Here is a 13,922-nt window from a genome sequence, read left to right as displayed (position 1 = left end):
ATTCGGCTCGGCCGATCTCTGCAAACCTAAGGAGACACTTCCCTTTAAGGCCCCGGGATAAAAAGGACACGAAGGGCAAGGACCTTTGACAAATACCCTCTCGCGTAGGATGAGCATTAGCGCCCTCAACCAAACCATTCACTCGACCACCACGCCCTATCTCAAAGCTGGACTTCAGGAGCTGCGCTCCATTTTTGATGTTGACACTCTAGGTGTTGCCGTGGATGATGAGGACGACACAGATCTCGAAGGAGCTTCGCCATCCGATCGTAGCACACACTTGTTCAGCGAGCAAGACCGTTTGGCTCTTTTCGGCCCAGCTGAGTCTGTCACTACTGCAGCTTTTTCGCATCAGCAGGCTTTGTTTGAGTCTCCCAAAGCCATGTCAACCAACTTGTCCCGCGAGAACAGCTCCGAGCATCGCGAGCTGCCTCTTCCATCGGCAACCAACTGGCGCAGCATCGAATTCACGAGTCAGGTTTACCCTCCTCCGGTGACTCATCGTCGAGCACAGTCATGGCGCAAGCACCGCAGCCTCTCGAGCTCGAACCTTTTCAATCAGCCTCTACTCACTCCGTCCAGCAACAGAGGAGCCACGTCTGATTTGCAAAGAGCGTCTTCGAGGCCAGTCTATCTGCCACGTGACACATCGGCGCGATCTCAATTGGTGCGCACGCCGCTCGTAGCCGTCGGACTGGCCGCGCTCACCGTCATGATCGTCGGCGTTTGCGCGTTCGAAAACTCGATCCATCCAGACGCCGCCACGCTTCCACTGACCACATTCATGCTGGCACAGTCTCTATTTGGCCTGGTCGGCATATCTGGACTGGCTCTGCAGAAGCGATGGATCATCGACCTTGCTTCGCGTCTCCTTCGCGCACACGTGCTCTGCCAGGTGCTCATTGTCCTGGCTGCGCTTCGCAGTCTGAGCCGCACAGCGTTCTATCGCAATCGTTTCGAGCGACACACTGTCACCGGAACAGCAGCTGCTGGTATGCTCACTTCTCCTCGCTTCTTCACGTCGACAGGGCATGCGTCTGATGCCCACACGTCGTTGGTTGGGTCCTTCTCCGATCAGGTGACGTATGTGTGTGTCTTTGTTGTTCAAGCCGCACTGCCCTTGACACTTGCGCTGTGGGCTCAGTACGCGGTTGCCTCTGCACTCAGCCTTACTACTCGCTCGCTTCCATGTTCTAGCGACGCGGCCAAAGCGTACAGCGAGCCACAACGATCGGCTCCTGCTGTCACGGCGTCAAAAGGAGAGGACTACGATGTCGCTGGCAACGCACGCATGCGGTTCAACAGCGAGAACACCACGCTGAACAAAGGCTCGTCGCAGAACGCGGCCAGTGGCGCAGTTCAGCGGAGTCAAGGATGGCTCGGGTTTGTGATTACCCGACTCGACGTTAACAAGGTTGACCCGACGTCGCCAAAGTTTGATCTCGATGCAGCAGAGCTTACTACGCGACTCGAGAGCTTGGCAGCGGCCGAGATGTCGACCCGGAATGTCGCTTGAACATGTCCTGATACTGAATCCTGGGAATTCCGACGGACCCCTCTCTGTGTTTCTCGTTTCCATTCGTTTAGCCTCGACTCCTTGTCACACTTGGCCTTTTGTTCGCTTTTGTCGTATAAACAGCAATGTATTTTTATCTATCACTCTTGAGTCAAATCTAGCAAACCATGACTTACCATAGCGCATTGTGGAGGGAGGCGATCATTCGCTAGAATTGTGGGAAGATGTCGTCCCGCCTCTGTTGCCAAAGTGGCATCTCTTGGCGCGTATTTTCGAGCGAGTCAAGATCCTGTAGGCGATGGATCGTGGGCCAGGAAGGGGGTTAGCAACATGGGAAAAAGACTGTGGGTTGTTGTTGTTGGTGCGTTTGTGATGACTTACGATATCCGCTAAGCAGAAGGTGGGTTTGTACGGCTGGATATCACTTTGGTCGTTGAGACGGACAGAAAATGGGAATCACGAATGCGAAGGGATCAGCTTTCCAGGGGAATTTTTTGGGATGCAGTTCGAAAATGCACACGGATACTTACGGGCATTGGGCAACCACGGACCCCCAGGGATCAACGATCATGGCATGACCCCACGAAACCCTTTTTGTACCATCATGAGCGCCCACCTGGGCGGCGGCGAGCACGTAGCTCTGAGTTTCGATCGCCCTCGCTCTCAACAAGACCTCCCAGTGCGCAGCGCCTGTTCTTACTGTAAATGCCGAGGGGTAGGTCAAGACCTGCGCACCTTGCCGCCTCAAGGACAAGGACGGTTCAGGAAACCTCAAATCGTAGCATGTCAACATGCCTAGTTTTCCAAATGGCGTCTGTCTCGGCGTCAAGAGTCGGTCCCCCTTGATCGTAGAATCGCTTTCCAAGATTTTAAGTCCTCCCTTGATGTCAACGTCAAAGAGATGCAGTTTTCGATAGCGATCCAGAATTTCGCCTGAATGATCGATCAACAATTGAGTATTGTAGCATCGCAGTCGACCCTTAGTATCGCGAGAATCAATTTCGTCTTGTTGGCAAGAGGGCGGCTCGTGGATGCCGACCGAGACCCAGATGGATGCTTCGCGCGCAGCGGTCTGGATGCCTCGAATGAAGTCGAGGTTGTCACGCGATCGAGTGAGCGATGCAACCTGCGCTGTGGGTGCGATAAAGTCAGTGGCTTCCGGTAGAAAGATCGCTTTGGCGCCTGCCAGTGCAGCTGATCGTATAAGAGACACTGAAGCGGCTAGGTTGTCCGCAATCACAGATGTGGATTTGAGTTGAGCTACTGCTGCTACGACCATGATGGATTTACGTTCGTGCCAATTTGTTATGCGACAGGCTGACTTTCGCAAGTGCCCAAGTTCCCGTTGAGTAGTGCAACGTTTCACCAAGTTAACCTCCAATGCCAACTTGACCGAATCACGAATATGACGGAGAAGAGAGTTAAGCTTCAATGCTTTGTAATATTCCCGCGTGATCCGAAAGCGTGTATGAGGAATAGGATAGACAAGGTGTGAAAAGGAGGACAGCAAAGCGCACGGATGCTGCAGCCGATACCAGGCCCCGTCTGACAAATGCTGGTTGTGGCTGTCTCCGCAAAAGTCCATTGATGAGCTGCACGATCGGAAGAAAGGAGCCGATGCGACCCACATAGATCACCGATGCCAGCCGGACTGCTAAATTGATGTCGCACACCGTCACGAATCGTGAATAGGAGTCCAAGCATCACACTTAAACTATTCACGATTCACGATTCACGATTCACGATTCATCTCGAATAAAGTCCGAGGCTCTTGCGCTGCCATTCCGTGATTCCGTGATTGACGATTGACGATCGACTCAAAAACACCGACGCAAATTTGTTCCGGCTCCATTAACTCGGCCACAGTCGTGAGCCGTTAAGCCTTCTTAAAAGACCCTGACGTAGCGTGGCACCCGATATCGAATGCTGTGCAGTCCTAACATCTGGAGTTATCAGACAGCGACACAAGACACGAGACTGGAAGAAGACGTCATAGTCGTGCCCAATGTACCCTTTTGATAGTCAGCGCCCAAATAACTAAACTCAACTAAGACGCAACGTCGTCCAAGAAGCAAGTTCGTTCGATATGTGCATGCATGCTTGCGTGCCGATTTGTGTGTTGCTCGGCCTCTTTTGTAACTTACCGGCAGAAATTGACCGCAGAGCTTGCTTGGTCCGCCGCTCCACCGTGCACGTACCCTTTGTGTTTCTTTCCAACTTTGACTTTTTGACTTGGCTTGCTTGCTTTTTGCTCACCACCTCCTCCCACATACCATCGCTACACAGCTCCACTCTGCACGCAATGCCGCATTCTTCGCGCCTCATCCCCGCAGAGTCGCGTTGAGCTCGTCGTCTCGTCGTTTCTGGACTACCGATATACATGCCCGTTGGTCGAAGCAATTTCAGCACAAGTCGATTTTTCGCTTGCAAGTGGCCACAGTCAACGAGAGCGACATGGCGGATCAACAAGCGGGACCGGAGCCCGACGAGTTCGGCGCTCTTCCAGGCGCCGTCTCTGACCTGCGCTCCAGGTTTGAGCAGCTCTCTAAATCCGAGAGCAGTCGGCCCACATACAAGCATGCAGTGAACTCCTCGACGACAACTCGACAGAAAGACCTCAACGCTACACATACATTCGGTCAAGCAGAGAAGAAACTTGTTATAGGCCACGTCTCTCCACAAAAATCAAAGAAGAGTACTTCCACCTCGCCTCAGAGTCTTGCACAGGATGCCTCGACCCCCGCCTCTGCATCGTACACAGCCACAAGCTCTACCAGACAGCCTCCCATTGGCCACACATCGCTCAATGTAGCCGACTTGGCCGCACTATCCAACCCGTCAAGCGCCAATACGTCAACCACCGACCTTGGCAAGCTTGTTGGTAAAGAAAGACACACGCCTCAATCACGACAAGTTTCGGCCGCTTCAAAGTCGCTTGCTGTTCCAACTTGCAAATTTGGTGAAACGGCTCCCGGCTTGCTAACGCCCAGATCCTTTGACGCTCGAGAAGCTGCGTCCAGTCTTCCTGTCTCTACCAATGCTTTCGCTTCTGCATCCGATACAGAGGCTTCAGGCAAGCCAAAAGTACCCCCGCCGCGACCACCCAAGCCTACAACTCACTCCAATGGCATTCAGATCCTCGACGATGCTGACCTTGAGCGCTTGGCGAGCTTGGGCTCGTCTTCACGTGTCACGTCGCTAGCTAGCATGTTTAGCCATCATTCTACGCACCACACTAAATCCAGCGCATCCACCATCCCTGCCAGCACCAATCTGACGCCAAATCGCATCACAACGCGCGGCAACCATTTCCTCAAGTACTCTCGCTCGAACGAGCAACTCTCTCCAACAGTCGATACAGGGTCCGAGCCGCACAACCCATTCAAGCAACCTCCACCAGTAGTCCCTCCTCGACCCTTGAAAACCGACAGCTCTTCAGAGAGCTTGTCCAGGCTGCCGGGCTCGATTGCTTCTGTCATGCTCGACTCGGAGATCGGCTCAGTACCGGCTATCCCCGATCTCGCGGCAGACACCTCTTCCACCATGCTTTCTCCTCCAGAAGCGTCGTTGACATCGCCGCCTCGGTTACCGCTTCGAGAGCCCGATTCTCTAGCCTCCGACCTTTCAGCGCGAAGGAGGCTAAGCGCATCCAAGAGCACCAGTTCCCTACCTCTTTTGAGCGCTGTGCTTGCAGAAGCTGATGCGGACCTTCCACCGTTACCGGCTCGCCGACCTTCCGGCGTCGATGCCAATGCCGTCCAGAACGGATCCACCATCATGCCACCACCCCAACGTAGCCCAGCTGCATCAACATCCGCCTCTTCTGTTCACCGTTCTCAGACAGTCACAGCACGATCCAAGCCGATTCCGGTCTCGTCTGCCTCTGCTAAGCGACCGCATCACTCTCATACTCTGTCGCCTGACCAAATTGATTCGACGTCGACACTTCTACCACCGCCAATTCGACATACATGCATTACACCAAATGGTTCGATCGGTCGCAGCTCAGGCTCCTCGCTCTTCCGATCGAATCGTCCAGGCTCTGATAGTTCGGAAGAAGAAGATGACATCGACGCCCCAACGTCGATATCGCCTTCCTCGCCAAGCAAGGCTCCTGCTGGTCTTCGCAGGATGCACGCCTCAATGGACATGACTCCCAGCGGACTTCCCGACACGTCGCATGCCAATCGCCGCGCGCCCAAGTTTCACCCGGATTGCTGCACAACGTCCAAGCAAAGCTTCCAATGCTTCGCCATTTGCGGACATACGATTGTCACGGGTAGCGGAGACAAGGTCAAGGTCTATCGTGTCGGAGAATCGGCCAGCGGTCTGGGTGAGAAACTGTGCACCGTGGGCGAACATCTGTCTAAGGAAGTCAAACTAACAGCGCTCGAATTCAGGCCTCCCAACCATGGTCTCTTGCCCGTGCCAGCTATCGGAAAACGATCACATGGAGAAACAGCAGACGAAGGCAGGTATCTTTGGTGCGGCTCCAAGGACGGTCACATTTGGGAGTTGGACGTGGCTGAAGCGCAAGTGGTCTATTCACGGCAGAATGTTCATGCAGATCCGATCCTGCTGCTTAAAAGGGTGGGAGACAAGATGCTCACTCTGGACGAAGGGGGAAAGATTTCCGTCTGGTTGCCGAGTGCCGATCCCGATCCAGCTGTAGCAGGGTTGCGCCTGTCGAACCAGCCCATCACGCAGCGCATCGCAATGGACAAGGGCTCGCACGCATGTGTCGTTGGTCAGCAGTTGTGGGTAGCAGCCGGTCCATCAGTGCAACGAAGTGCCAAGGATTACGCCGGCAGTAAAGGCCCTCGCATCCGCGTCTACAACCCTTTTGCTGACGACAAGCCGTTCAACGCGCTATCCAAGGCGATCAATATTCCTCCTGAAATGGCTGACGGTGTAGGCATGGTGACTGGTGGAACGGTCATTCCTTCGCGCCCGCACTTTGTGTATTTTGGACACGATTCGGGCCATGTCTCGATCTGGTCGAGGCAGACGTACGAATGTGTGGGTGTACGAAAGCTTGGTCCGCACGGCCTGACAGCTGTCGCCGGTGTGGTCAAGTATTTGTGGGTGGCAACTCGAGCGGGCACCATCTCGGTGCTTGATACCGACACCGCACCCTGGAGAGCGCTCAAGGTCTGGACAGCGCACAAGGAACCTATCACCACCATCAAGGTGGATGAGCATGGGATCGAGAAAGTGGGGCGTCTACAGGTGGCGTCCGGTGGACTCGATGCCGCAGTCCATCTGTGGGATGGGACGCTGAGCTTCGACTGGATCGAGGCGGAGAAAGCCAAGAGAGAAGCCGAGTTCTGTTCCTACCGAAGCATCAAGACTCTTTCCGTGACGTTCAATATGGATGCCGCTTCTCCTAGCGACCTGGAAACCTCGGCGGAAAACATGGAAGTGTTTGGAACGATGCTGCGCAACGCGTGTTTGGTAGGATCCGACAGATTACCGGCGGATCATCCACCCGATATCATCGTCTTTGGATTCCAGGAGCTGATCGACTTGGAAAGCAAAAAGCTCACCGCTAAGAGTCTACTGCTGGGCGGAGGTAAGAAGAAGGCCAACGATTTGGGAGATCGCGTCTCGAGACAGTATCGGGCATGGTACGATAAGCTCATTCAGATTGTTCGGTATGCGATGCCGCCTACATGCGGCTACCTTTTGGTCCAATCCGAGTCGCTCGTCGGTCTGTTCACGTGCGTATTTGTCAAGCAGACTGAGTTCAAACACGTGCGCGAACTCGCCATCTCGACGGTCAAGACTGGTATGGGCGGACGGTACGGCAACAAGGGAGCCGTCATCGCGCGATTGGTTGTACAAGATACCTCGATCGCATTTGTCAATTCGCATCTCGCTGCGGGGCAGAAACATGTGAAGCAGAGGAATGCGGATGTGGCGGATATCTTGGAGTACCCGGCAGTGTTTGTTGATCCGCACGCGGATCCGGAGGCGTACATTGGGGGTGGAGATGGAAGCATGATCCTCGATCACGAGCTGGTGGTGTTCTCGGGCGATCTCAATTATCGTATCGACCACTCGCGGGATACGGTGTTATCTGCGATCGCCGCGCGCAAGATCTCACCTCTGCTGGAACAGGATCAGCTGCGAAAGGAGCTGAAACACAATCCCGCGTTCCGCTTGAAAGATTTCAGCGAGGCGCCGATATCCTTCCTACCCACCTACAAGTACGATCGAGGCACTCACGAGTGGGATTCGAGCGAGAAAAATAGGATCCCAGCTTGGTGCGATCGAGTCCTGTTCAGAAGTCACCACGCGGATCGAATCAGGTGTCTGGAGTACAGAAGATGGGAATGCACAATCAGCGACCACCGACCCGTCACCGCAGTCTTTGAGGCCAAGATCAAGGCGGCTGACCATAAAGGCAGGAGAGAGGTGGAGGACGAGGTGAGGCTCAGATGGAAGGCGCTCGAGAAGGGGTTGTTGGAGACCGCGGTCAAAGCGTATGCTGATCCGCAGTAGTACAGAAGCATAACTTGACACTTCTGCACCCCGGCCCTTCTCGTACAGAGGATTGATTTCCGTCTTGCTCGCCATGTACCGTAGGCTCACACCATCTCGCAGCTCAAGTCTCGCTGCCTCACAATCGTGAATCACACACGGCCAAGCTCACGATCACGAGGAATACCACCATCATACCGAAATTTTGTGAATTGCGTTACCGTAGGCTCAACAAAGGATTGATTTTCGCCTTGCTCGCCTTGTACCGTAGGCTCACACCATCTCGCAATTCAAGTCTCGCTTACTCGCGATCACGAGGAATACTACCATCATACCCAAGTTGAGGTAAAAAATCGCGGCGGTACTTGATGAATTACGTTGTATAAAAGCGTGTGTGGAAGAAATGGACAATGAATGCATTAGAATTCGATCACAGAACCACAGAACGGCAGGGTCTAATGTTTTTGGGGGTGCAAGAGTCGTGCAGGTAGTTCAGTTACTTGAGTGGAGTCAAAGGCCGCTTCGCAGGTTGTACAGCGGTGTGCAAAGCGATCTACAGCTTGGCTCTGGATGCGGCACTGTCAGAATGGTCATCTTGGTCTTCTTGGTCTTCTTGGTCGTCGGTGGAGGCCTGGGCAAGCAGCACGCCGACCTGGAAATCACGCAAGTGGGTCAAGCCTTTGCGCACCGCGCCACGGACGGTCATTCCGCCACCGTGCTCTTGTGCGCGTGGCGAGACATAGAGTCTATTGAGTGGTTTCATCGTAGCACCTTGCAGCTGCGAGGTAGGTGTTGTGCGTTCCAGGGCTGGGTCTGAGTTGTTTGCGTTCTGCTCGCGTGTGTCTGGTAGGAAGAGCCCGTGTTTGGCGCGTTGTTGCTGGGCAGGCGAAGCCTGCCAGTCGCCAGGCAATACGAGAGGAAAGACGAAGCTGTCTTGCGTCTCGGTTGGTTGTGCGCGGTTGCGGTTCTCGATGATCTGCGTTTTGATATCGAGCATAGCACCGAGTTTTGGGAACGCGCGTGGCTCGACGGGTGTAACGCGAGGGTAGTGGGAGTGCGGTTCGTCGCCGAGCTCTCTGATCTCGGACAGCGGTGGGTTGGTGTCTGAAACCCAGGAGGTGAGCGGAGCTGAAGAGGTTCCGACGTCTTTGCGGTCCCACGAATAGTTGCGACCTTGGAGACCGCGACTTTCTTCTTCGATGGGCGTGACTCGGAATTCAGCGTCGCGAGTGACACGCTCAGAAGCGTGAGTAGAGTCAAAGATGAGTGGCAGGATGGGGATGCGACCGTTGGTGTCCATGGCACATAGGGCGGCTTCGATATCGGCGAGAATGTAGAATTGCGGTGGGAACAGAGAGATCTGGTCGGTAATGCCGGCATACATGATCTCGCGAGGAGTCTGTAGTCGCAACGACAACGTCTCGGATCCATCGGCTGAAATTTTGAGCGAGTCTTGGTCACCAAACACATCTGGAGTGTCGAGCACGGTGATGAAGAAGTGAGCATCAAATCGTTTCGCCGGTCGGACGACGCTCCTCGGAGTGATCCAATTCGAATAGTGCGCCATAGGTGCCAACTCTGCAAGTGCACCTTTGCTGGTACCGAGTGTGCTACTACGAGCGAGCTTGCTCGAGACTTTGCGGAGGAAAGGAACAAAGTCGATGGCGTTGTGGTGAACGTCGTTTCGTGCGTGCGCCCACTCCTCGGCCGACATACCTGCGTCCTGGTGACCCACCGCGCGGCTGGTAGGTAGCCCGCACGCACTCGATTTCGATGAAGGCAGAAGCAGCAGGCCAGTCTCTTCGAACGTCTCGCGAAGCGCACACAGCTTGAGCGATTGCATATATTTCTCCATCTCGTCGCTTTCCGAGCGAGCGGATGATGCTGCGCTGGACGATAGCGCGGATTCGACTTGAGCTTCATCGACCACGTCGAGAGCACCGCCCGGAAACACAACGGCGGAGCGGAAGCTCGAGCCATCTCTGGCTGATCTCTGCACCATCAAGGTGTCGTACTGCAGATGTGCATCTTTCTTCTTGGCTGATCGCGGACACAGCACGATAAGCGTAGCGGATGGCAACGGCGTCATGGGCTCGCCTTTGGGACCCGTCTTGTGATCCGACGCTCGCTGTACCCCTCGAGGCTTGGACGGCTTCCAGGCCGAAGCTGACTCGCGAGACACCATTTTGATGCCGGCGTTGTGACTGTAGTGAATGCTGTATCGCCCAGTCTGTCGTTTCCTTGGGCGTGTGGGAATGTGACTGCGTGCTGGCAAGTCTGATAGAAGTGCTACTTGCGGAAGTACCGACTGAGACAATATGCCAGAGGTGCGAACAAGTGTCGACGCACTCCGAATGGGCATTATATGCTTGCCAGTGGCCGCGTATGTGCCGATACCAGTTGTACTGACTGCTTCGAGTGGGGACACTTACTCACACTTTCTCACGACATGAAAGAAAGCGAGCAGACAAACAATCGTCAATCACGAATCGTGAACTTCTGTGGCAACCTGCAGCAAGTGTGCCATCGTCCCCACTTTCCCCACACTGCCAAAAAAAAATCCACCAACCGGATCTTGGCCCGAACAGCCGTCAATAATCGTCGTGCGTGAGAAGTCGGCAAATCCGGGCCAATTCACCATTGCAGAGCGGAGCTGATGGCTGTCACAATCACGAAGTGAAATCACATTCACGATTCGTGATTCGTGCGTGATTCACTATTCACGCTTTCACTCACGACTCTCTGTGATTTCGGCGTTTCTTCCCTGACTCAGTCTCAGCTCACACTTCGGTGCTTTGGCGTAGTGGTGGCTGTCTATGTGCTTCTACCAAAGCACATTGAGCCGCGTTCGCTGATGCCCAAGATGTTTGCATTCGTGGTTTTGTCGTTGACCCGTGAGAGGATGAATAACATCGAGAGAGCTCAGCATCCCAACCGTGAGTATTTGCAGCTTCTGGGTGACCTCCCCCTTGACTTTCGTACGTCATCTCTACGCGTTGCAGGTTGCAGGTTGCTTCAATGTCTGGTTGGGCCACTTCGTTCGGCTACTGCGCAGCTGATCGTTTCCCTTACAGTGATAATGAGGACGAAGTCAATGAAGTGCCGCTTGAGCAGGTAAGACTCTTGCTGCTGTCGCCATTTTTGCATTGTAATCTGGCGCTGACCATGCCAACTATACGGATAAGCAGACACTGGCAGCACATTCAAATGACGACGAATCAGTGGCCTTCACTGAGACACCATTGTGAGCCAAAACGGGCAGCACAAGAGTCGAAACTCGCGATTGACGTGCCATGCTGACTTCTTCTTCTCGATGCAATGGACAGCACCATCGCAGCGCGCAATGCGCAGATGCGAAAAGCCCGGCAGCATGGACCGTCACTTGACAGAGAAGTTGATGTGTCTACTTTGGGCTTGACGCGAGACAACCATCCGCCGGCTGTGCCTGAGGACGCTGTCACAGACTCCTTCGATGACAATGCAGGGAAGCGCCGCGACCCATTCGCCACAATTGTCGAGACGTCGCAACCTTTGTTAGCACATGACAAACTACGTAGTGTCGTGACGACTGAGGCATCCTTCAAATCTCCAGAGGTGATTGTCGTGTCCTCGGATAGCGACGAAATCGAAGCTTCCAGCACGAAAAGCATGTACGGAAGCACGGATACGAGGCTTGGCGATACTTGGTTTGAATCGGCGACGTGCGAGTATGAGAAGACAGAGGGCGAAAGAGCGCTACAGCAGCTATTTGATCGGAATCGCGACTTTTACGAGAGCCTCGACCGCGAGATGGCGCATCGAGAAGCTCGCACGTGCAGGTCGGAAGCTTCTTCGTCATCGGTTCGCATGGAGAGCATGGTTCCGGATGCTAGCACATCTTACGAGACCTCCAGCTGGGCTCCGACTCGGTCGGTCTACAGCCATGAGGTATACTCTGCAGCAACACCACTGAATCACGCTCCCAGCGATTCGATGAACGCTCGTCAAGCAAACTATGAACCACATCGTGCGGACATGTCTGCTCCTGCACCGTTCATGTACGATGCAGAAGGCCACTTGTTCCAGTACCCGCCTGTCCAAATTGGTCCGACGTCTCATCATCCGGTACATTATTATCCCAACCACGAATCCGTTCCTGCAGCCATGGAAAGCAGCCAAGCTTGGACTCAAACCCCTTCAGGCCCATACGCCCCAGCGTTTGAGCTTGCTCACTTGCCCAGCAGGAATGACTACCTCCACCGATCACATGAGCCAGGCCATCATGCCCAATACCAGCACAACTGGAGTCACCATCCCTCTACATCGTCCGCTGCAAACGATGAACGTGCCAAGCTAGCAACATTTCGACGTCCCGTATCGCCGCGACGGGCTCAAGAGGATAGAGCAAAAGCGGACTGTGAGTCAATAGCGAAGCCCCGTCTTCACCGGAAAGTAGGCACGAGTCTGAACTTGAATATCTCGACGAGTCATCTTCAGTGGTGTATAAAGCGTTACGAGGAGCGAGCAAGCGTGCACGGACAAAGGCCAGCAGTGAGTCAGTTGCTGCCATGTGCGACGAAGCGAGGTTATTTGGCTGACCATGGTAGCTTCCGGACGTCTCATCAGGTCAATCGAAGCCTTCATCAAAGGGCAAGGAGCCTGAATGGTCCACGCTCAAAGCATCTCGAGTAGAGCCAGACGGCACCTTGTCCCTGACCGCCGCATTGCGACGGCCGCTGCCGGCGACAAGGCTTGTGCAGGCAAGCCGAGGAGGCAGCCGTCTATCTCTGCCGCTGTACCGCTCTTTAGGAAGCACGGCCGATGATCGACGTCGTGCAGAAACACATCTTCTTGGTTCTACGTCAAGAGTCAAACGCGCTCAACACTCTGACAAGGGTACAACAAAGTCTGCATCAGACGACCTCGAAAGGCTCGGATCTCTTCCCACCATTGCCTCTCGGCCGAGTCGAGCGGAATAAGCAGAGACGGTGATCGACGACACGAACTTCGGACGAGGCTGCTACCGTATGGACAAACAGAGGTGCAACGGCTTGGGATTCAATGCAGGTTGATATTGAACAAGAATGCAAAAGAGAGAATGTGACGAGAGCAAACATATTGAGAGAGAACGGCGTGCGGGTTGACGGGATGACAGACGCGACCAAAATTATGCGAAGACGGCAACAGCGACGGCCGCAACGGCAAGTGCCGAGCTTACCATGGCGGTGGTGTCAGCACGGAAGCTGGTAGCGCCGCTAGAGCTGTTGCCAGAGGAGGTCTGGTTAGCAGAGTTGGCCGAGGAAGTGTTGGAAGTGCTGGACTTGCCCGAGCTGGAAGGAGATGAGGCGGAGCCAGAGGAGCCAGAGGAGCCCGAAGAATTGGAGCTAGAGCCGGAGCCCGAGGAAGAGGATGAGCCAGTGGTCGCAGCCGAACCGTCAGCGGCGGCCGAGCCAGAAGTGTTGAGGCACGAGGTGTCGGTGCCGGCACGGACGGTGACGGTGCCCGAGTAGTTGGTGACACCCGAATCATCCGAGATGGAGAGGGTAATGTCCTGGCCAGCGGGGAGGTTGGGCACCCACTTGATGCTGGTGGTGCCGGCATCCTGAGGCGCAAACCTGACAAGGGGAGCTGCCGAGGTCTCTTTGCCGGGCAAGACGCTTACGTAGACTGTCATGGACAAAGAAAAAGATTGAGTCAGTCATGGTTGGCACAAGAGCACATCGGTGTATCTCGTATAGACATGACGCTCGAGCGGGAGAGACTTACCCTTGCCCTGAGCGTCGGACCAGGTGATGAGGACGGGCTGGCACTGGGTGAGAGCGGTGGGGGTGCTGACCGTGGCGGCGGACACAGCCGAAGTGGTCGCAAGGACGGCGGCAACAAGGACGGTGAATTTGAACATGGTAAAGGATAGGTGGTGATGTTTGGAGTGGACAGGATGGTG

At 54.7% G+C, this 13,922-nt stretch overlaps 6 protein-coding genes across 6 annotated transcripts; 3 read left to right on the top strand and 3 right to left on the bottom strand.

Annotated features, from left to right (window-relative positions):
• Positions 1-109: 109 nt before the first annotated feature.
• On the top strand, positions 110-1,516 carry UMAG_03982 (uncharacterized protein; the record flags this gene model as incomplete). Its single annotated transcript, XM_011392141.1, has 1 exon — positions 110-1,516. One exon carries the CDS (start codon positions 110-112, stop codon positions 1,514-1,516), a length of 1,407 nt encoding a protein of 468 aa, XP_011390443.1.
• A 208-nt stretch (positions 1,517-1,724) lies between these two features.
• Positions 1,725-2,795, bottom strand: UMAG_11973 (putative nitrilase; the record flags this gene model as incomplete). Its single annotated transcript, XM_011392288.1, has 3 exons — positions 1,725-1,805; positions 1,898-1,940; positions 2,047-2,795. The coding sequence occupies 3 exons, from the start codon at positions 2,793-2,795 to the stop codon at positions 1,725-1,727; spliced, it is 873 nt and encodes a 290-aa protein (XP_011390590.1).
• Positions 2,796-3,970: 1,175 nt separating this feature from the next.
• On the top strand, positions 3,971-8,020 carry UMAG_03980 (uncharacterized protein; the record flags this gene model as incomplete). Its single annotated transcript, XM_011392140.1, has 1 exon — positions 3,971-8,020. The coding sequence occupies one exon, from the start codon at positions 3,971-3,973 to the stop codon at positions 8,018-8,020; it is 4,050 nt and encodes a 1,349-aa protein (XP_011390442.1).
• Positions 8,021-8,552: 532 nt separating this feature from the next.
• UMAG_03979 (uncharacterized protein) lies at positions 8,553-10,184 on the bottom strand (the record flags this gene model as incomplete). The annotated part of the gene is made up of 1 exon (XM_011392139.1): positions 8,553-10,184. The coding sequence occupies one exon, from the start codon at positions 10,182-10,184 to the stop codon at positions 8,553-8,555; it is 1,632 nt and encodes a 543-aa protein (XP_011390441.1).
• Positions 10,185-11,017: 833 nt separating this feature from the next.
• On the top strand, positions 11,018-12,957 carry UMAG_03978 (uncharacterized protein; the record flags this gene model as incomplete). The annotated part of the gene is made up of 5 exons (XM_011392138.1): positions 11,018-11,113; positions 11,188-11,243; positions 11,326-12,395; positions 12,476-12,529; positions 12,605-12,957. The coding sequence occupies 5 exons, from the start codon at positions 11,018-11,020 to the stop codon at positions 12,955-12,957; spliced, it is 1,629 nt and encodes a 542-aa protein (XP_011390440.1).
• A 188-nt stretch (positions 12,958-13,145) lies between these two features.
• Positions 13,146-13,880, bottom strand: UMAG_03977 (uncharacterized protein; the record flags this gene model as incomplete). The annotated part of the gene is made up of 2 exons (XM_011392137.1): positions 13,146-13,645; positions 13,745-13,880. The coding sequence occupies 2 exons, from the start codon at positions 13,878-13,880 to the stop codon at positions 13,146-13,148; spliced, it is 636 nt and encodes a 211-aa protein (XP_011390439.1).
• Positions 13,881-13,922: the final 42 nt, after the last annotated feature.

Source organism: Mycosarcoma maydis, chromosome 11, assembly GCF_000328475.2.
Source record: "Mycosarcoma maydis chromosome 11, whole genome shotgun sequence".
NCBI lineage: Eukaryota > Fungi > Basidiomycota > Ustilaginomycetes > Ustilaginales > Mycosarcoma > Mycosarcoma maydis.
Note: the sequence above shows the minus strand (reverse complement) of the source record. Positions and strands in the feature narration are given on the sequence as shown.